The following is a 22,804-nucleotide window of genomic DNA, read 5'->3' on the forward strand; positions in this document are numbered from 1 at the left end:
TCACTTTCTGTTCCATAGCGCTGCTTTACCTTTATGGATCGAGGATTTGTCTTTAAGCAGATAAACAATTACATAAGCTGTTTCGTACCTGGAGATCCAAAGGTACACATTCATATCAGCATAATTATATTACCCAATGCTAATCCTTAAATCTATATTAAAATGAATTCAATCAGGTGATTTAATTATTTTCTTTTACTATCAAGATGGATTTTGAAATAATTTGTGTCTCTTTCTGTTCTGCAGACGCTATATGAGTTTAAATTTGAGTTTCTGCGGGTGGTGTGTAATCATGAGCATTACGTCCCTCTCAACCTGCCAATGCCTTTTGGGAAGGGACGCATTCAGAGGTTTCAAGGTAAACATATGAAAGTCTTTTTTCTTCCTCCTTTTCTCTGTTGGCTCTCTCTTTTAGGCTTTCTGTACCTATTGCTGACATGTTTGCATTCTGCTGTGGCTTTCCGCTGTTCTCTCTCTCTTCCTTCATGCGTGCTACTGTAGCTTTTCTGTGTCACAATTTGGAGGCTCATGCCAGATGTGTAGGTGAGCAGTGCTGCTTGACCTATGAGTGAGCAATATTTCTATGTGTCGAGCCTTGAAATAAAGATACTACTCATTCTGTGTAGTATCCCTTCAGTGTCATGACCATCAAACAGAAGCAAATGCATTTATCAGTCTAGATCAGCGTTTCTCAACGGGGCCGGTACCTCCCCCTAGGGGGCGTTTGGACAGTGTTGGGGGGCGGTGTGAACGAGGCAGCAGAGAGGGGGGCGCTCAGGCACAAATGGGGGGGGCGTTACTCAGAGGTACTCAACAGGTGGCCTGCGCAAAATGCTTTTCAGCTTTTCTCCTTAGCCTATGTCTTCGTCTTGCTCGGATTACTGCTGCCACTTCACCAGGAGGATATGCCAGGAGAGCCGCTTCCTAAGTTACACATGCTTTTAAGAGGCGGAGAATTTTCAGCGCAAAATAGAGGCGCACTTTCACCGGCTTTTTCTGTACATAACGCGGAATACATAATTAGGCGCAGTTTACGCTTCCCCTCCCATCTATTTATGTGACACTCCCACTTTCCCCTTGTCCATCCCATGAATGCATATGCATGACACGAAAAGCGAATTTTGCCATTTTCAATTGCGACAGGCAATCTGCGCTTTCATCTCGGTGCGTCCCGTTCGTACATACCTCGCCATGGATTTATGCGCACTTTGCGAAACAAATACGCCTGAATTGGGCGCAAAAGCGTTAGTACATCTGGCCCTGAGAATTTTAATTGTAATGTGATGATCGGGTGCGGATATCTAATCGGAGAAAATCACTGGTGATTGTGAGTTTGTTTTTAACAGCTGATTCGGGTGACATTAGAGCTGATCCGCGCATCTCTACTCTGCAATGTGTAATTGGCCGATGGGAATAATAAAGTCATAATAATATAAATATTGATTTTATATTAGATGTCTTTTTGCAGTTATTCACCTAGTATAATAATAGTAACTTAAGTTCTCTCCCTCGTGTCCCGCAAAATCAGGTCTGCTGACCTGCAACAGAGCAATAGCCAGGTGGTCACCCTACGTTACTCACTGTTATTCATCACAACGTTTAAGCCTCTGACAACACATACAATGTTAATTTGAATGTAAAATAAAATTATGTCCGTGCAAATTAATGAATTCATATTTAAATGTTGCTAATAACCCACTTGGCTAGTTACCGGCAAATGATCTCCATAGCACCGCCTAAAAACAAATGCCGCAGCCGGCAGCTGTCAGAGTGGTAGAAAGAATGTGTCCAATCAAAATGTACACAAGTTTCGCGATTTTTAATGTGTCCAATCAAAATGCACACAAGCACAATTGCATAGGCTAAAACAATTTTGATATCAAAACACATTTAAACATCATGGCGGAAAACAAGAAGAGGTGCAGACAGTATAGTGTTGAGTACATTAGGTATGGCTTTATTCCCTCACCAACAAACATCCAGCTCCCGATGTGCCTGCTTTGCCAGCAGGTTTTCTCTAACGAGGCAAAAATTCACCCCGATAAGGCATCCAAGGATGCTGCGTATTTCCAGAACCTCAAGGAGCAACTTTCAAAACAGTCCATCTCCAAGATGTTCGCTAGGAAGGTAATCCAGACAGAGAGTGGGTTACTGGCCTCCTATAATATCTCTCTCTTGATAGCGAAGTCGGGGTTGCCATTTACAGTTGGGGAGAAGCTGGTTATCCCAGCGATTAAAGAGGCCATCTCCACCATCATGGAGAGAGACCCATCGCCAGTGATGCAGGCCATCCCGCTCAGCAATGACAGTGTGGCTCGGAGAATAAAGGAGATGGCGCTGGATACAGAGCAGCAGTTGTGTGCCACACTGCGTGAAAATCCATTCAGTATCCAGCTGGATGAAACCACGACAATAGATAATAATGTTCTGCTGATGGCGTATGTGCGTTATATGTCTGAGAGAGATGTGGCCGAGGACGTTTTGTTTGCCAAATATCTCTTCACTGACACACGAGGGGAGACGATCTTCAGGGCTCTGAAGATCGTCTTCTACCTGCTGGAGAACTCTATTCCGATCACCAACATCCTCGCCTGTGCCACAGATGGAGCTCCCGCTATGGTTGAAAGGTACCGTGGCTTCGCAACTTTGTTAAAGGAGCGTGTGCCGCAGGTGTTAACAGTGCACTGCATGTTGCACCGTCACAATTTAGTGGCCAAAATATAAGTCCTTCTCTCCACCAGTCTCTGAACATCGCTGTCAGGGCCATAAACAAAATTAAGGCCGGATCTTCAGGCAGCTGTGCGAGGAGAACGATGAAGCGTTTCAGCGCTTGCTGCTCCACACCGAGGTACGCTGGCTATCCAAGGGCAACTGTCTGGCTAGGCTGTGTGAGTTGTTCACAAGTGTCCTGGAGTTTCTTGCCGGTGCCGACGCAGCTCTAAGGGACACGCTGTGGTCCTGTCGCGGTGACATCTTTTACCTGGCAGATTTCTTCGGGAAGATGAATGAAGTGTCACTCAAGCTCCAGGGAGATGCCGTGACACTGGTCCATTCAAAGGCCACCATCTGCAGTTTCCTCGCCAAGCTGGAGCTGTACAAACAAAATTTGAGCAGGCGCCAATTTAATAATTTCCCTCAGCTGGCCAAGGTAGCCTATTATTATTAGTAGTAGTATTATTATTAGGTATATTTTAATTTACAAAGGCAGCCTAAAAATAATCTCAGTAACGTTAACTGCCTTTCTGTACTTACATTCAGGTGGTTGATGAGCTGACCGACAACCACCTGCTGCGTTATACCGATCACTTGAGAGCAGTGAAGGCGACATGGAGATCCGCTTCAGGGACCTCGACCAATTAGATGTCCCTGAGTGGGTGATGGAGCCATTTCAAGTGGATGTGTCCAGGAGTGAGGACGAAATTCAAGAAACTCTCATCGACCTCCAAAATGATGAGGAGGCCAAGTCAACCTTTCGGACCTGTGGCTGGCGTGTCATGTGGGCCACGCATGGTCAGCGTTTCCCTCTTTTGTGGAAGAGGATTCGTCTTCTGCTCCTTGCTTTTCCGACGTCATACCTTGTTGAGCAGGGGTTCAGTCAAGCTTTGCACACACTCCGGCTCAAGCTGACATCATTGTGTCCTGATGTTTAAAAGTTGGCTGCCAGTCACCAAGCTCAGGGCTCACACTAATGACCGTAATTAATTAAAAAAAAGTGGCTGTTTTTGACGTCGTTTTTTCTTCGGTTCAGTTCAGGTGGCTGAGCTGTTGTCGTCTTTGTTCGTCATTTGAAATCAAATGACCGTTTGTAGGCTATTTAAATTTGAAGCCTAATATATATTGCCTAATTGAGTGTGCGAACGACCGCTGCTTTTTCATTGGCTATTTAGGTTAGTTACGTTATTGTTCACGTGATTGGTTCATCTTAAAAAAAATTGTGTGTGAGCCTGAATTTGTTTGAATTTCTAAATACATTTGCAATACCTTTCAAACGATCCAGGGGTTTTGCATTTTTTTCCAAACACAATATTACTCAACTTGAGGCTTTTACATGTAGTTTAAATACAATAAGAAACTTCTGTTTCAGTTTTTTTTTTTTTTTACCAAAAACTCAGGCTTCAGGTATCAGTGTTGCAATTGTTTGGCTGTAATAGTATTTCTGAAGTGTTTTTGTTTTTTGGGGGTTTTTAGGGGGTGGCGTTAAGAGGATCATGAAGAGGTCAGGGGGTGTTTGTTCAAAAAAGGTTGAGAACCACTGGTCTAGATGATTGATTGATGATTCACACTTGTCCACTCTCCTTTGTTTCATCATTCTGGAATAACTGTCTGGCCACTGTGTCTACCTGAGAAATATCACTTTGTGTATGTGTTTTACAGTATTTGTGATTCATTGTATGAATCTTTAGTAAAGTGCACATTTTTCAAAGAGATGTTTTTTTTAAGAGCTGTTTTGCATGTGGTATTATTTAAAGAAATTATTTTCAGAGCTTCTTAAAGGAATAGTTCACTCAAAAATCATCCCAGATATGTAAGACTTTCTTTCTTCAGCAGATTTTTAGAAGAATATCTCAGCTCTGTAGTTCCTTTCAATGCAAGTGATTGGTGGCTTTTATACTATCTTTATGTGCTTTTTGCACCTTCAGATTTCTGCCCACCATTCACTTGCATTGTAAGGACCAACAGAGCTGAGATATTCTTCTAAAAATCTTAATTTGTGTTCAGTAGCAGAAGAAAATCTGGGAGGGGGGGGGGGGGGGTGAACTATCCCTTTAAGATTTATAGCTAAATATTTAAGCTGAATTTTTAAACACATCTTGCTAAATGAGCTGGAGGTTAAATTCTTTATTGGTGGTATCTTTAATGGCTTTCTTTCTCTTTCTATGTCATCTTAAGATCTGCAGTTGGACTATTCCCTGACTGATGATTTCTGCAGGAATCACTTTCTAGTTGGTCTTTTATTAAGAGAGGTTTGTGGAGCCCTTCAGGAGTTTGGTGAGGTCCATCAGATTGCCATTCAAGTGCTGAAAAGTCTGATGATTAAACACACGTTTGACGATCGCTATGCCTCAAAGGTTAGGAATGCACATAAATATCACTGTCATTCTGGATAAAATTGTCTCAGGTCAGTTTTAACCAGTGGATACCTAACCTGTGTGTGTGTGTGTGTGTGTTTGCAGAGTCAGCAGGCCAGGTTGGCCACACTCTATCTACCCTTGTTTGGATTGCTACAAGAGAATGTTCACAGACTCAACGTGAGAGACACATCTCAATTTACCACCAGCCAGGTGAATAATTTTTTTTCTGCTTTCTTTCTCTTTTATACCAGATGGTATGTTATATATGTACAATCATGTTGTTAACTAAAAAATTGCAGTTTTTCCTTTAATTCGATTACCCTTGTGCTTACACATTTTACGTAAACTTAAAATATTGTTGTGTTTGGCATGGACATCTTAGCTGTGTCTCTTTCTATCATTAGTGTGTCATCATTAGTCAGCACTTCCAAGATCACTATATTCAGATGTGTGCTTTAAAGAGTTAATCTCTTGCATTTCTGTCTAGAATGGGCGAGATGACCCCAGCATCTCTATGGCAACCCCCCAAAAGCCTGTTGGGAACCTTGACAACAGCCTTCATAAAGATGTGTTTGGGGTCATCTCAGGAACTAGTGAGTTACTTTACCTGACATCAAAAATATGCTTTACCAACAACTCAAGGCTTTCATACACAGTGAGATTATCAGTAGATTGTTCTATGAAGTATGTTTTTTTTTGTGTGTAGCATCTCCTCACACTTCCACACCCAACATTGGCTCTGTGCAGCATGCTGACTCTCGAGGTTCTTTGGTCAGCACAGACTCAGGAAACAGCCTCCCTGAGAAGACCAGCTCCCTGGATAAGGTAGAGCAGACTGAGAACGTGTTGTCTCTCAGGCTTAAAATAAACCATTATTTGCCTTGTTTAAATCTAATCTCCTCCTTTTGTCTTTTAAAACAATCCTAAACGGAGGCCATAAAGTTCAGAAAGAGTTCCTTCCTCCACCACATGTGCTCTGTATACAATTTTCCACATGCCTCTATTACATTAAACGAACATGTGAAGTCATGAAATATCTGTTATGTCCATATATCCATCAAGTTATGCTATATTTATCATTCCCTGAGTCATCCTGAGGAAACAGTTTATGCCAGTAATTTTCAGGACATGTATTTAATTCTGTTTTATAACTGTTATTTCACATGAAAATGTTTTCATTGTTTTATTGTCAATTGAAAACCACCATAGACATTGAGGATTTTAAAATGGCCGATTCTTAAAGGTACAGTTCACCCAAAAAGGAAAATTCTCTCATCATTTACTCACACTCATGCCATCCCAGATGTGTATGATCTTTTTTCTGCAGAACACAATGAAAGTTTTTTTTAGAAGAATATCTCATCTATGTTAGTCCTTACAATGCAAAGTATGTGGGGACCAGACCTTTAAAGCTCCAAAAATCACACGAAGGCAGCATAAAAGTAATCGTTATGACTCCAGTGGATAAATCCATGTCTTCAGAAGCGATATGATAGGTGTGGATAAGAAACAGATCAATATTTAAGTCCTTTTTTACTATAAATCTCCACTTTCACATTCTTCTTCTTTTGCTTTTAGTAATTTGCATTCTTCGTGCATATCGCCACCTACTGGTCAGGGAGGAGAATTTATATATAAAAAGGACTTAAATATTGATCTGTTTATCATGTGGTCTTTATGTGATTTTTGGTGCTTCAAATGTCTGGTCACCATTCACTTGCATTGTAAGGATCTACAGAGCTGAGATATTCTTCTACAAATCTTCATTTGTGTTCTGCAGATGAAAGAAAGGCACACATCTGGAATGGCATGATGGTGAATAAATGAATAGAGATTTTTTTTTAAACTATTACCCCCCAATCCTGCATATGTAGGAATAGCCTTACAAAGTACCAATAGTTATTTATTTTTTCTAACCAAACTGTAGTTCAAGTGAGGTGTCTCTATGATCCATACAGTATATCAGTTTCCCTTATTATTTTTACATTTTTATCCTCCTCTTTTGCCCTTCACCATCCTACCTTTTAGACGAAAGAGAGGTTCACACGTAGACACACCCTCACCGTATTGTCCCTCCCTCCTGAACCAGAGGACTCTGGCCCCCTCAGCCGGGCAGCCAAACGCGTCACAATGGATTTTTCACTGCTCTCAAGCCCCGCCCTCTACAAAAATGACACTAACAGAATTACTGACACCATACAAGTAGAGCAACCCAGAGTGTCCCCAACTGGGGAGTGAACCTGAGTGTGTGGTTTCTAATCTTTTATGTACCACCAGTGTATTGCATGTTTATTTTGTATGTTGTTTGTGTGCAGTGGTGTTACATGGGTTTACGTAGGGTCTCTAATGGTTCTTAATCTGCTGTGGTGTGATATTTTGATGTGTCTTCCATTATATACTTTATACATGTGTGCATTTGTCTACGTGTGTGTATGACAGACTCAGTCAGCCACTGCTCTAGGCAGCTCTATGCTGCGCTGTGATAAATTGGACAGAGAAGAAATCAAAAACCTGCTCATGTGTTTCCTCCATGTTCTAAAGAGCATGTCTGAAGGTAAGGACATGCACATACAACTGGGTGATTTTGTGGGGGAAACTGTTATTCTGCAGACATTTTTTTCACATTTTCTGTGCTAATTTTAAGGGGAAATCTGTGTAAAATGCCCTCATTCAGGAATAATCCAACTATGCTTTTTAAGTTATTGCACACAAATATGCTTACCTTTTGCTTTTTTTTAGATGCCTTATTTACATATTGGAACAAAGCAACAAACTTAGAGCTGATGGACTTTTTCACTTTAGTAGAGTAAGTCATCCAGACAGGTACTAATCACATGAGAGCATTAGACAACTGAGACATTAAGGGCATTAAGTCTGTTCTTCTCTCTCTTTCTCTCTCTCTCTCTCTCTCTCTCTCTCTCTCTCTCTCTCTCTCTCTCTCTCTCTCTCTCACTCACAGAGTGTGTCTGCATCAGTTCAGGTATATGGGAAAGAGATTCATTGCCAGGTAAAAATACTTTGCTCTTTATTTTTAAATTTGGGATTTTTCTCAGTTTACTATATATATATATATATATATATATATATATATATATATATATATATATATATATATTAATGCACGAAATCAGGGAATGTTAAGCTCAATTAGTAATTGTAGTTTTGTGTACTAGGAAAATTTTGAAACCCCCTCAAAAGAAATATCTATAATTTTATTACACATGATTTGTTCTCCTCTGTGGAGCCAGACAAATGCAAACACTAGACAACCACTGTTATCCTATATCTCCCTGGGTCTCTCTCTTTCTCTTTGATACTATGCCTCTGTCTCTCACTCACACATACACAGCCTCAAGTGTTACACTACCTTAAATGACGCTACCCCTTCATGTGTGTATATGTTTTATTGGTTCAAATGCTGGCGAGGGTTCAGTTTGTCAGTGATACTGTAGTATCCTGGCTCCCCTGAAAAGGGTAAGAGCTGTGTGCTTTTGTGTGGCCTTTACTAACAGCATGCTCACTCATTCCCACTACTTTAACTAACTTACTCACTGCTGTCTGTGTGCGGTTAAAGAATTTCCACACTCGTGAATTCTTGATAGTGTCTTTTTTTAATCTAAGAGTAGGTGCACAGGGCTTCATGGTATTCTGTTTAGTCATTTATTAGCTGCATGTTTGGTGTACATTGAAGACAAGAACTATAGTCTTAATATGCTAATAGATGACTGTGCTTACATCGTCACCTGCTTTCTGTCTAATAGACAACCAGTCACATGACTATTACTTAGTGTGTACTGCAGATATTTTAGCCTGTTAACATGTTTAATAAACCATGTATAACACCATTACTATTGGTTTATGAGCAAGAAAACAGGTTCAACTTTGCAGTATAATACATAAAATTATATCATATAATATGAGGAATATACCGTGTTAGAAATAGAATATAGGCATGCCATAGTGAATGCAGGATATTTAAAGGGGTCATATCATAAGAAACTTTTCTTTGAAATTTTGAAATAAGAGTTTGATGTACTAAACAAAAACATACATGACTTTCTGAACTAAGTTCTTAATCTGAACTTAATTTTTAGGCTAAAGAGAAAAATTTAAAACGTTGACTAACATTATATATATTAAATGTGTGATATGACCCATTCAGATTTGTATATTTTTTTTATGTACATGATTGACAGCTCACTAGACGTCTCATAAAGGCTTTGCTTTCCCTCAGAAGCCAGGAGGGGGTGGGGTTTATGGCTCCGGACAGAAAATCGTTGACTCTTCCTGTGTCTCGTAACAGAGGGGGCGTCACGCATACACGTTTACACCAGCTGGGCAGCCTGGAAAACACACACACTTTCAACCACAGTAAGACACATTAACACATTTACACTCATTCATTCTCTGACGGATTCCTGTACTCCATACCCTCTCTGAGATTAACATATTAATGTGTTTTGACAATCATGAAAGTTAAACTGCCTATGTGTATGTTTCAGTCTGAGAAATTGTTCTCAGGATCTGTGTAGACTAACTGGTAAGAGATTCTCGGGTCTGAAGTGAAATTAAAAAGCATAGTGTTATTATGCATATATTGCACACGACAGCCCCTGCGTCATCAATTTAGTTTGCAGCCTCTGTATAGTGTAATCTAAGGAGAGAATTTAGTCAAACAAGTGAGTCAAGGCACTTCCCATGAATAGGGTACAAAATAGGGCATCAGAATCTTTTTTATATATATTAATAAAATGTAAAACTTATATATATATATATAATTACAATAATTAAATAAAACACATTTTTAGGGTGGGATTGTGTTTTACATTAAATAATCTACTTTTTAATGTTTTTTTTATGCTAATTTGTTTTGATAATAGTTAACTGTATCCAACATACTGTACATAAATAATAGTTCTCACAAAATATGTATATAAAAAAGCATTTGTGTCTCTAATGCTTTAACCACTTGAACTCTGTGGAAAATTCAATACATAAAAATAACAAAATAAAGTATAAATAAACACCACCTAGAGGTGATGATGTAGAAATATACATATGAATATAAAAAAATTTCCACATAGCACATAAATAGGCAAGTCATATATCAAATGAAAGCTTCCATTCTCAGGAAAACGACTGTATATTTTATTTTCTTGACCTTACACCACAGTGTAAATGATTATCAAAAGAATCATGAAGTGAAAAATGATCTCTGTAAGACAACAAAGACAAACGTCTCATGTTGGCTCCGATCACTGTTACGGTTAGCCCTAAAGTAACCAAAACTCCATATCAGCTTTAACCTTAGGGTTTCTCTTTAAAATGATTTTTTATTTTTTTTTTGCATGGTTGGTAAAATAATCCAGTGTTATATCTTGGATGTCCAGAAAATAAATTGCATTCCACCAAAAAACTGCATTATAAACAAATCATTGGCAATTATTTGATCAACTATTGATAATAAATTGTTCAATAAATGTTTGATATATCACCGCAAAGCTGATGATCTCAGATTTACAACAATTCCTAGATTGAGTTTATAGTCCAATCAGTGGTCGAGATACATGTGGGAAACATGCATGCAATTAAAAATTGACTGGATGCCTGGTGTGAGTGCTCCGCTGTGTTAGAGCACCACCTACATTTCAGATCTGTATATTGTGATGAAAGGTGATAGATGATAATGTTTTTTTTCCCCTTGTACTTTCTGCCATCCAAAAACTTTTTGCAGGGAGATAAAGCAAACAGTAATTTTTCTTTTTCATAAGCTTGACATTAACACCAGCCCACCCTTCAAATGCGGGTAGAAATCAGCAGTGGCAGGTAACACCGTCACCCTTACTGGTCACTTAAGCATATGGCCGAAGCAGAAACAAAGTTAATTGTATTAATCTCGCATCCAGTGTTTTATAAGCAGTAAATATGCTTCTCATATCTGACTCGTGCATCTCAGCGGGGGGAACCAAAGGTGTGGTTTTGCGTGAACAGCCACAGCGCACATCAACATGCTCTACATTTACAGTAGAACCAGAGCTCTGGGACAGCACAGAGCGAAACTTGCGGGATTCAGAAACGTCTAGGTTACATATGTAACCTCCGTTCCCCGATGGAGGGAACGAGACGTTGTGTCAGAGAAGTGACACTAGGGGTCTCTCTTGAGCGCCGATATTCACCTCTGAACTATGAAAAAAGGCCAATGAGAGTTGGCAACCAGTATTTGCATGTCCTGCCCCCGGACATACGGGTATTTAAGCGGCGCAAATACGGGAGTTCATTCAGGATTTTTCTGAGGATCCGGAAATGGTCCGGCCACAACAGGGGCTCGGCTCAGCGACGTGGCAGGGGAGACACAACGTCTTGTTCCCTCCATCGGGGAACGGAGGTTACATACGTAACCTAGACGTTCCCCTTCTGTCGCTCTCTCCACGTTGTGTCAGAGAAGCGACACTAGGGGTCCACTTAAAAAGAGCCATGCGCTGAGCCGTGTACGTGATCCGCTGATACAGGAGCGAGCAGGTATTCCTACGTGCAGAATGACCAACTGTATCAGGCTGCACGTACCCTTCCCCAATGCCCGGGCAGCCTGGCTGGGCCTCTTTTCTCTCTATGTTTCTCGCATAGAGCAACTACGGCCGGGGCCCTTACACGCATTGAGGGAAGGGGGTCTTAGCCCTTATTAGGGCGGAGAAGACCCTGCGGAGGCCACACCTACCCGGGAGGGGAGGCAAATTTTGAGTGGCAAATACATCGCATGGCCTATACTTAGGTCTTATGCGGAACAGTAGTGCAGTGGTAGATCCAGCCTCACAGAGGGGGGAAGCATACAGCACGGCACCCGAGGCAGCTGTAACTGCCTAAGGAAAACACGGAGTCAACTCTCGTGAGGGGACAGAATCGTGGTTTTACACACAGGGGGAGTCCGAACAGGAGGCCTTACCTGTGGTGCACCTATACCAGTACAGGGTAGCTAGTGGTACCCGCAGTGGTTTTGGTCGGTGAGTTCCTCCGCAGAACTGCGACCCACGAGGGCTAGGGAGGAGTCAACCAGTGTCTCAAACCTGGGATCTCCTGGGAAAGAAGGCACACTGTTTCCCCTGGTTAGGGGGAAGGGCGCTGGGTGCAAGCGATTCACCCGGTCAGATCGTGGACGTGCCACGAGTTCTACGGGCTCGGTACCTGAGAGAACACGGACGATACTGACTCAACTCGGAGATTGTAGAATCTTGCAAAAGTGTTAGGTGTTGCCCAGCCCGCTGCTCTACAAATGTCTGCTAGGGCAATGCCCCTAGCCAGTGCCCACGAGGACGCTAACACTCCTGGTGGAGTGGGCTCGGACCCACAAAGGGGGGCACGGCCTGGGTGTGATAAGCCAGGGAAATGGCGTCGACAACCCAGTGGGCGTAGTCTCTGCTTGGAGACAGCATTCCCTTTCTGCTGTCCCCAAAGCAGGCGAAGAGCTGCTCAGAGCGTCTGGTGCTCTGTGTGCGGTCCAGGTAAATACGTAAGGCACGTACTGGACACAGCAGTGAAAGGGCTGGGTCTGCCTCCTCCCGGGGCAGCGCTTGCAGGTTCACCACCTGATCCCTGAAGGGTGTGGTAGGAACCTTGGGCACGTAGCCTGGTCGCGGTCTTAGGATCACGAAAGTGTCCGCTGGACCGAACTCCAGGCAAGCGTCGCTAACAGAGAACGCATGCAGGTCCCCGACCCTCTTGATGGAAGCGAGCGCGATCAGCAGGGCGGGCTTGAGAGAGGGGCTCGGCTCGAAGGGGGGTCTCCGGAGTCCCATAAGGACGACCGAGAGATCCCAGGAGGGAAACAGGTTAGGCCAGGAGGGAGTCCTCCTCCGGGCACCTTTTAGGAACCTGACGATTAAGTCGTGCTTACCAAGAGACTTGCCGTCTACCGTGTCGTGGTGGGTCAGCGATAGCGCAACATACACCTTGAGGGTGGAGGGGACAGCCTCCTCTCCAGCCTCTCCTGAAGAAACACGAGCACTGACCTAACTGCGCACTTCTGCGGGTCTTCGGCTCGGGAAGAACACCAGTCCGCGAACAGACGCCACTTCAGGGCGCAAAGATGCCTGGTCGAAGGGGCTCTGACTTGGTTAATAGTGTCTATGACGGCCGAAGGTAGGCCGGCTAGATCCTCCGCGTCCCATCCAGGGACCAGACGTGGAGATTCCAGAGGTCTGGATGCGGATGCCAGAGCGTGCCCCGTCCCTGAGAAAGAAGGTCCTTCCTCAGGGGAATTCGCCAGGGAGGGGCTGTCATGAGGAGCGTGAGATCCGAAAACCACGTCCGGTTGGGCCAGTAGGGGGCCACCAGAGTGACTTACTCCTTGTCCTACCTGACCTTGCATAGCACCTGTGCAAGAAGGCTCACTGGGGGAAAAGCGTACTTGCGCAGCCCCGCGGGCCAGCTGTGCGCCAGAGCATCTGTCCCAAGGGGAGCCTCTGTGAGGGCATACCAGAGCAGACAGTGGGAGGTTTCCTGGGAGGCAAACAGGTCTACCTGTGCCTTGCCGAACCTGTCCCAAATCAGCTGGACCGATTGGGGGTGGAGCCTCCACTCTCCGCCGGGCAAGTTTTGCCTTGACAGCGCGTCCGCTATCACATTGAGGTTGCCGGGGATGTGAGTGGCACGCAGTGACTCCAAAGGAGGAGACGACGGGCGAGCTGTGACATGTGGAGGGAGCGTACTCCGCCGTGGCGGTTTATGTAGGCCACCACCGTGGTGCTGTCTGTCCTGACTAGGACATGCTTGCCACGAATCAACGGAAGAAATTTCTTCAGGGCAAGAAAAACGGCCAGCAGCTCTAGGCAGTTGATGTGCCAGCGCAGCGGGCCTCGGTCCAACCCAATTTGGAGGCGTCGGTTGTAAACAGAACGCGACGGGACACCTGCAGGGTTTGAAGGTTTGGCGGCAGGCGGGGGTAACTTCCACGCCGTGCGTGCCGTGGCGCCATGCTTGTCTCGGGACTCGAGTCTGGAGCCAATGCTGAAGTGGTCTCATATGCATCAACCCCAGTGGCGCGGCCGCCGGAGGAGGCCATATGCCCCAGGAGCCGTTGGAAACGTTTCAAAGGGACCACGGTGCCTGGTTCGAAAGAAGCGAGGCATTCCAGCACTGACTGAGCACGCTCGTTGGAGAGACGTGCTGTCATTGAGACTGAGTCTAACTCCAAACCGAGAAAAGAGATGCTCTGGACCGGGGTGAGCTTGCTCTTTTCCCAGTTGACCTGAAACCCTAAACAGCCGAGGTGCTCGAGCACCTGGTCTCTGTGTGCGCATAGTAATTCCTGCGAGGAGGCCAAAATGAGCCAATCGTCGAGGTAATTGAGTATGCGTATGCCCGCTCCTCGTAGCGGGGCAAGAGCCGCCTCTGCGACCTTCGTGAAGACGCGAGGGGACAGAGACAGGCCGAAGGGGAGGACCTTGTACTGATACGCCTGGCCGTCGAACGCGAACCGTAGAAAGGGTCGATGTCGAGGGCAAATTGAGACGTGGAAGTACGCGTCCTTCAGGTCTACCGCTGCGAACCAATCTAGATGCTGGACGCCAGATAGAATTTGTTTCTGGGTAAGCATTTTGAACGGGAGTTTGGACAAGGTCCGACTGAAAACTCGCAGGTCCAAGATTGGTCGTATGCCGCCGCCTTTTTTTGGGTACAACGAAGTAAGGGCTGTAGAAACCCTTCTTCGTTTCGGTCAGAGGGACAGGCTCTATCGCGTCCTTGATTAGAAGGGAGGCGATTTCCTCGTGCAGGGAGTGGGCATGTTCGCCGTGCACTGCGGAGGAACGAACGCCCACGAAGGGGGGCGGAGACCTGGCAAACTGAATTGCGTAACCGAGTCGGATGGTCCGGTGCAGCCACCGTGACGAGCTGGGCAGTGAAAGCCATGCCTCTAAGCTCCGTGCTAGGGGCACCAAGGGGATGAGTATTTTGGATGTACCCGGCGGGGCTTCGCAGCGGTGCGGAACAGGTAACGTGGCGTCGGGAGGCGCTGTGGTGTCCCGAGGCTCTGGTGCTGAGAATAAACTCAAAGCACTTACCTTGTTTCGCGCACCCGGCAGGGGCCGGGTTCGTGACTGAGGAGGAGGTCTGATGCTGGCGTCCTCTGGACTCGTCTGAACCGGCCGGCTGGGGAACAGTCGTGGGGCTGAGGGCGGAAGCACCGCATCCTGGGCGCCGAGACTGTTGAGGCCTGAAAGCGAAGTGCCTTGAGAACGGCATTTGCGGGCCATGTGACCCAGAGGTAAAGGAAATGGCTCTTTTATTGAGAATTTGGGTACCGCAGCCCCCGTCAGCTGGCCGTGAGGCAGGGGGCGTACGCTTCCTGCGGTTTGCTCGATGCCGGGGCTGAGAGCTGGGCCCAGGTTGGGGCGGAAAAGGTCTTCTGGCTGCGGGAGGACGCCCTCGGCGAGCAGGTGGGGCCTGGGCCGTGGCGGCAAGCTTGCGGCGCGGCATGATGTGCGAAATGGCCTCCGTCTGCTTCTTCACCAGGGAGAACTGCTGGGCAAAGTCCTCAACGGTGTCGCCGAAGAGGCCGAACTGGGAGACGGGCGTTGAGGAAGCGAGTCTTGTCAGCTTCACGCATCTCAACCAAGTCCAGCCATTGCTGACGTTCCTGGACCACCAGAGTGGACATCGCCTGCCCGAGTGCCTGCGCTGTGACCTTCGTCGCTCTCAGTTGCTGAGCGCAGTTCCTGCAGCGTGTCGGGATCAGGGCCACCCCCGTGCATGTTGCGAAGTGCCTTGGCTTGGTGGACCTGCAGGAGAGCCATGGCATGCAGGGCGGAAGCGGCGCATCCGGTAGCGCTGTAGGCCTTCGCGGTGAGCGAGGATGTTGCTCTACAGGACCGGGAAGGGAGTACAGGGCGGCCCCGCCAGGTGGTAGTGCTTCCGGGACATAAGTGGAGCGCAACAGCTCTATCCACCTGGGGATCTCCGTGTACCCGTGGCGCGCTCTGCCATCGAGGGTGGCGAGGGCGGATGAGCAGGTGGCGGTGCGACGAGTGGAGAGGGGTGCTCTCCACGAGGACGTCAGCTCATCATGCACCTCCGGGAAGAAAGGAACCGGGGGGGGGTGAGGCTGTGAGCGGCGCCCCACGCCCAAGAACCAATCGTCCAGCCGTGATGGCTGTGGGGAGGATGGAGGGTTCCAATCCAGGCCCACGCTGTTGGCTGCCCGGGAAAGCATATCGGACATCTGTGCATCGGCCTCCTCCTGGGCGTGCAAGCCCAAAGGCGGCAGCCCAGAGGAGCCCTCAGCATCAGAGCCCACGCCCTCCGATGTCGCGGCGAACTCATCTGCTTCCATCGCAAGAGGGTAGGCAGACTGGCTGAGAGGCGAGTCGCCGCCACCTCGAGCGGGGACGGGAGTCAACGTGCGTGCCGGGGCGAGGGTGGTCCGAGGGGGCGTATCCGGCGGAGCTGCACCCGCTGCCATCCCCGAATCGCCTCCATGTGGACGGTTGTAAGCAAGCCGCGACCGCAACGTTGTCATGGTCATGTTCTCGCAATGAGAACATGAACCATCCACAAACGCAGCCTCAGTGTGATCACTGCCCAGACACACGAGACAACGCCTGTGGCCGTCGGAAGCGGAGAGTACTCTACCGCATCCAGGAACAAAACAGGGGCGGAAAGGCATCTTTATAAAGACGCGTCCTTAAAAGCAGCTGTGTTTTTTGCTCTTTTAGAGGAAATTACTCTTTTAAATAAAATCACTCTTTTATGAATGAAAGAACTCGTGAGAGCTCTTTCTTATCTGCAACTGTCGATGCGCTCAGGGGCAGGAAGTGCACAGCCGTGCAAACAGGAGAAAGCCGCTGTTGTGCGCCGTAGAATCCAACAGCATGCAGCAGAGGATAGCAGGAACTCGTTGTGTAAAACGCAGCAGTCTGCAAACACGACCATCGGCTCCGAAGAAATTTTCTGAATGAACTCCCGTATTTGCGCCACTTAAATACCCGTATGTCCGGGGGCGGGACATGCAAATACTGGTTGCCAACTCTCATTGGCCTTTTTTCATAGTTCAGAGGTCAATATCGGCGCTCAAGAGAGACCCCTAGTGTCGCTTCTCTGACACAACGTGGAGAGAGCGACAGAAGGGGAACAAAACATATGTGACCCATTTGAATTCAAAGAACAATGCAAAGAATATTCTAGTAAAAAATATCTGTATGAAGTAAGTCAAAACTCTCAAACTGCTGACATTATAAACAGCACTGACGAGGTAAAGAGATAACAGTGCGCCCTGCATCAGCATCGTTTACAAGTTTTTTATAATGCACCTCATCATCCAAACTCAAATGTTTTTACTGCAGTAACACTAACTGGTAACTGGTATATATGCATATTAAATCGATTAGGGTGAATCACTTCATTTGTATTATTAATAATTATTCTGTCATCATTGAGTCACCTTTATCTTAATCCAAATTCTTAGGACTTTCTTCCATGAATGGAAAAAATAAGATTCATGTGTTTTCCATTGCAATGAAAGTAAATAGTGACTAAGTTTAATCTACAGTACCTAACATATCCATTTTATTATCCATTTTGTTTTCCTCCTGTTCTGTCCAACTCTAGTTAACTGGTCATGTTTGCCTTTAGATATTCTAAGAGATTACTTAAATCATTAGGCTTGTTCAAATAAAATGTACAAAACAAATGCATACAGTTTCAGTTTTTTGGTGGTGGAATTTGGCCAGTGAAAATACTGAGTGGCTAGTTGCTTTGAAATACCACTCGCCACAGTTGCCAGTTAGCCAAAAGTTAATGTTCATAAGATTGTAAAAATGCACAGTATTATTTATGAATGACTGGAATCTTTCCTTAAAATTCGGGGGGTTATCTGTAAAAAAAAAAAAAAGTCCTCTGTATGTGTGAGCTTTTTAATTTTAGAGTGGGAAATTGCAGGCAGCTGCCAAAAAAAATGCCCTAGACATGAAGAAAAAAGTAATAGGACTCCAAACAGAATACTCTTATTAGAGGAAAATGCCTAAAGGCCAATTCAGCTTATTTTAATGTTGTTCAGTTATTAAGTAACATGATGTTTCTTTACCTATTTCTGTCCTTTAGCATATTGCCATGGGGATGCTGACACATGTCTTCTGGAAGCTAACGTATCAACGGAAGTGTGCCTGACTGTGCTGGACACTCTCAGTGTCTTCATCATGGGCTTTAAGGTACAGACAGCAAGTGGATATGTGTGTTTGTTAGTTTGGTTTCATTTCGTTCATCCCTGAAGCCTAATGCAACTTCAAATTACCCCATATGTCCGCAGACGCAGCTGTGTGCTGATTTGGGTCATAACCCACTAATGAAGAAGGTTTTCCAGGTGCACCTCAGTTTCCTCCAGATCCCGCAGTCAGAGACAGCACTGAAGCAGATCTTTACCTCCCTACGTGCCTTCATTTACAAGGTGACCACCGCAGCCACCCTCTCTGAAAAACCTATTTATCGGCCAACAATCCTAAACACCTAGACAGCATTTTAAGGCATCGTAGGCACTCTTCCGAAGCAAAGTGTGTTCCAAAATGTAGTAACTTAATTATTCTGCCTCCTAAGATACCTTGGAACCAAATTATAATGCAGCATAGATTAAAAACTTGCTCAGTGATATTAAAATGCATTATTTATCCAATATTTGTTTGTTGTGTATGTTAATGGACATTAGAGTATACACCAATCAGCCACAACATTAAAACCACCTGCCTAATATTGTGTAAGTCCCCCTCGTGCCGCCAAACCGCATCTCAGTATTCTGAGATATTATTCTTCTCGCTACAATTGTACAGAGCGGTTATCTAAGTTACCGTACACTTTGTCAGTTCTAACCAGTTTGGCCATTCTCTGTTGATCTTTCTCATCAAAAGGCATTCCGTCCACAGAACTGCCACTCACTGGATGTTTTTTGCAGACAGAAATGCCTTGTTGATGAGAGAGGTCAACAGGGAATGACCAGACTGGTTCGAACTGATAAAGTCTATGATAACTCAGACAACCACTCTGTACAATAGTGCCGAGAAGAATAGTTTCTCATAATGCTATTCTGAGATGCAGGTTGTGCAGTTTTGGCGGCACGAGCTGGACCTACACAATATTAGGCAGGTGGTTTTAATATTGTGGCTGATTGGTGTATGCAAATGGCAAACTCGAAATTGAAATCAAATGTGAGTCGAGTCTCCCATGTGGAGTGCTATTTGCACGGCGTGCAGTGCCTGGGTAAAGCCCATCTATGTCAGTCACTTATTAAGTTCCAGTTCAGTTAGGATTTTGCCTTAGAAGGTAGAGTGAGGTGCTCACTAGTTTTGGGACAGCTACTGTATGATGTCCACATAATCTAAGACTGTTGTTAAAGGAATAGTTCATCCAAAAATAATAATTCTCTCATCATTTACTCACCCTTATGCTGTCTCAAACCCGTATGACTTTGTTTCTTCTGCAGAACACAAACTGAGATATTTTAAGTTGAATATTGTGTTTATATCCATATAATCCATGTTCATGTGGTCCAAACATCCAAACTACATTATTGCATGTCATCTGAAGATATATGATTGGTTTTGGGTGAGGAAAATACAAAAATGTAACTCTTTTTTTCATTATAAATCTGGACATCTGCAGACTCCTAAGGGCGATCAAGATTTGAAGCTTGATTACACTTCCTCGCGCTTGACGCATAGGCAGAGCAGTATTGCTATAGTTCAGATTGTATTGCTTCAGAAGGCATGTACGTATTAGTCCACTCGAGTCATATGGATTACCTTTATGCTGCTTTTATCTTTTTTGGAGTTTGGACGTTTTGGACCTCATGGACAAAATACCTCTGGCTCCAATGTATAGACAAAATATATCTTGAGTTTGAGACATCATAAGGGTAAGTAAATTATGAGATAATTTTTTTTGGATCTTCTTTTCTTGGAATGCCCAAGTCCTCATGGTTACGTAGTGACTCGCCTCAATCCATGTGGTGGAGGACGAATCTCAGTTGCCTTCGTGTCTGAGATCGTCAATCTGTGCATTTTTTCACGTGGCTTGTTGAGCGCGTAACTGCAGAGACATAGCGTGTGTGGCGGCTTCGCGGCATCCACCTGCAACTACCCACGCACCCACCGAGAGCGAGAACCACATTAGTGACCACGAGGAGGTTACCCCATGTGACTCTACCCTCCCTGGCAACTGGGCCAATTTGGCTGCTTAGAAGACCTGGCTGGAGTCACTCAGCATGCCCTGGATTCGAACTTGTGACTCAAGGGCTGGTAGCCAGTGTCTTTTCTCGCTGAGCTACCCAGGCACCCCAAGAATTGTAATTTTTGAGTGAACTATTCCTTTAAGTATTTGTCAAGTAACAATACTCATTCTCTTGTCCATGTGTCTTTTTTTCTCTATTTCTCAGTTTCCCTGTACGTTTTTTGACGGACGTGCGGATATGTGTGCCTGCTTTTGTTATGAGATCCTGAAGTGCTGCAATTCCAAACTGAGCTCCATTCGCAGTGATGCTGCCCACCTGCTCTATTTTCTCATGAAGAGCAACTTTGAGTACAACGGCAGGAAGTCTTTTGTCCGTACGCATCTTCAGGCAAGAAAGTGAACTGGGGTGACGGGATGGGTCATATACACCAAGTAAAGAGTCAATCTAGAAAATCACTGTTCAATCTAGAGTCCATATTGTCCATGTTTCTCAGGTCATGTTCTTCTTAGACACCAATTTAGATTTATTTAAAAAAAGAGGATCTGGGTAAAATAGGATGACTGACATTTTCTTTAAAAAAAATTGTTTTCTTAGGTGGTGATTGCTGTCAGTCAGCTGATCGCTGATGTCATTGGGATTGGTGGGACACGGTTCCAGCAGTCGCTGTCCATCATTAATAATTGTGCCAACAGTGATAAAAGTGTAAATAATACTAATGCTAATACACTTAAGTCAGTGTTTATCATAAAGTTTTGTTTCAATTTTAAACATAATATTTTATTAAAAAGTAATCAAGAAGTTGATTTCCAGATTTACATAATATGTTGTTTGCTTTAATAAGAAAGCAACTGCTTTTGATAATATAACTAAGCAATATCACACAAGTAAGAGTGTGATATGGCAATACATCAGCACTGTTTGATTCGGCCGCAGGCACGAGGTCGTTTTGAGTGCAAGTTTTTGGTATGTGAATTATTTGTATTTGTAGTGTGTGGTCTTTGGTATTATTTTTCATCAAACAGAATAATTAATTATTAATTTGTATTTGAGCTAAACTTTGTTGAATTATCCTGAATAATTTGAGAAAGAGTCATGATGTATTGGTTAATCAAAGGTCTGGGGGAAACCTATTAATCTGTCCAGTATCATACTTCAATTAAACACTGTAGGCTGAAAACAATTGACCAGTTTTTTATATTAAAATCACATGTATATGTACATGTCATGTTAGATGTGACTATTTGCCCTGCCCGCATTCTCTCTTCCTGTTTCCCCAGCACACTGCTTTCCCCTCAGATGTGAAGGACCTGACCAAACGGATCCGCACGGTGCTGATGGCCACTGAGCAGATGAAGGAACATGAAAAAGACCCGGAGATGCTGGTGGACCTGCAGTACAGCCTGGCAAAATCTTACACCAGCACACCTGAGCTGCGCAAAACCTGGCTGGACAGCATGGCTAAAATTCATGTCAAGAATGGAGACCTGTCTGAGGCAAGCTACACAAATAACAAAACTCTAATGGAACTTAAGGGTTAAAAGTTAAAGGATATATAAACCCTTAAGTATAGCACACCATGTTAATTAGATTAATTAGTTTGTTCCATTTGCAGTTTTCTAGGACTCAGTATTTAATTATTTTTAAATGGTTTAGCAGTGTATTAAGCTTCAGCTCATTTAGTGTTTAATTAAAAGGAAGGATCATTACTGGATAATGATGGTTAATCATGTCTTTCATCAATGGCTTGTTTTTCTTTAGGCAGCGATGTGTTATGTGCATGTGGCAGCACTGGTGGCTGAATACCTGAAGAGGAAAGGTGAGGTTCCACTAGGGGGCGCAATAGATTTAGTTTGCATGTACCAGGTTTAGAAATTAACTTTTTTATTTGCCCGTTAAATGGAAAATGTTTTGTTTTTTACCTTAATGATGCCATATTTATGGGATGTCATAACATAATAAATGCTCTTATAGAATACAAATTAAATAATTGGCCTGTCCCTTTGTGACATAATACAGCTTTTACTGTCTACCGTTACAGTACATTTTTAAAGTTGGAAAAGTTTCATTTAAGTTCCGCATTTTCATAAAACTCTTCTTAGGCAGATTTAGCAACATTTGCCTTTAAAATAGCTCAAATATACAGAATGTATAAAGGAACAGCAAACATTCAGCTTTAATTCACATAAATATGGCTGAACAGGTTTTGTCAAGAGAACAAAGATCTTAAAAGGAGAACCACACATAACGAAACTTGTAGGATTATTTTATTAGCAACAATTAAAACATAGGATAATATATTTTTGTTTAAGCAAAGCTATCATTGATTTTATTATGTAGACCACTGAAAAAATGTTGTGTTATTATAGAGTAAAATAGTGTTTATATAGTGTTTTTTCTGCATGCGCACACATGAAAAGACATACACACAAACACATTTCTATAGTCTTCTTGTTCAAGGTTCAACTTATTTTACAATGTCATTTTTAAAAGTGTTAATCTCTTTGTGTGTGATAACAGAACTAATGTT

General features: G+C 44.1%; 1 protein-coding gene across 7 annotated transcripts in view; it reads left to right on the top strand.

Annotated features, from left to right (window-relative positions):
- LOC127646283 (dedicator of cytokinesis protein 9-like) overlaps positions 1-22,804 on the top strand; it is a 102,715-nt gene that overhangs the window by 67,318 nt on the left and 12,593 nt on the right. For 3 of the 7 annotated variants that reach the window (XR_007970905.1, XM_052129802.1, XM_052129805.1), the window contains exons 29-44: positions 19-102; positions 247-358; positions 4,891-5,069; positions 5,175-5,282; positions 5,560-5,665; positions 5,779-5,897; positions 7,512-7,626; positions 7,812-7,878; positions 8,032-8,079; positions 9,307-9,443; positions 18,162-18,268; positions 18,367-18,504; positions 20,482-20,664; positions 20,872-20,983; positions 21,553-21,770; positions 22,036-22,093. Coding sequence is in view for 6 of the 7 variants with exons in the window: in XM_052129802.1 (XP_051985762.1) it covers positions 19-102; positions 247-358; positions 4,891-5,069; positions 5,175-5,282; positions 5,560-5,665; positions 5,779-5,897; positions 7,512-7,626; positions 7,812-7,878; positions 8,032-8,079; positions 9,307-9,443; positions 18,162-18,268; positions 18,367-18,504; positions 20,482-20,664; positions 20,872-20,983; positions 21,553-21,770; positions 22,036-22,093 (1,891 nt within the window). In the remaining variant the exon portion in view is untranslated. The remainder of the gene's footprint in view (positions 1-18; positions 103-246; positions 359-4,890; positions 5,070-5,174; positions 5,283-5,559; positions 5,666-5,778; positions 5,898-7,511; positions 7,627-7,811; positions 7,879-8,031; positions 8,080-9,306; positions 9,444-18,161; positions 18,269-18,366; positions 18,505-20,481; positions 20,665-20,871; positions 20,984-21,552; positions 21,771-22,035; positions 22,094-22,804) is intronic. The other 4 variants (XM_052129804.1, XM_052129803.1, XM_052129806.1 and 1 more) reach the window with 4 other exon arrangements.

This window comes from Xyrauchen texanus, chromosome 7 (genome assembly GCF_025860055.1).
Source record: "Xyrauchen texanus isolate HMW12.3.18 chromosome 7, RBS_HiC_50CHRs, whole genome shotgun sequence".
Lineage (NCBI taxonomy): Eukaryota > Metazoa > Chordata > Actinopteri > Cypriniformes > Catostomidae > Xyrauchen > Xyrauchen texanus.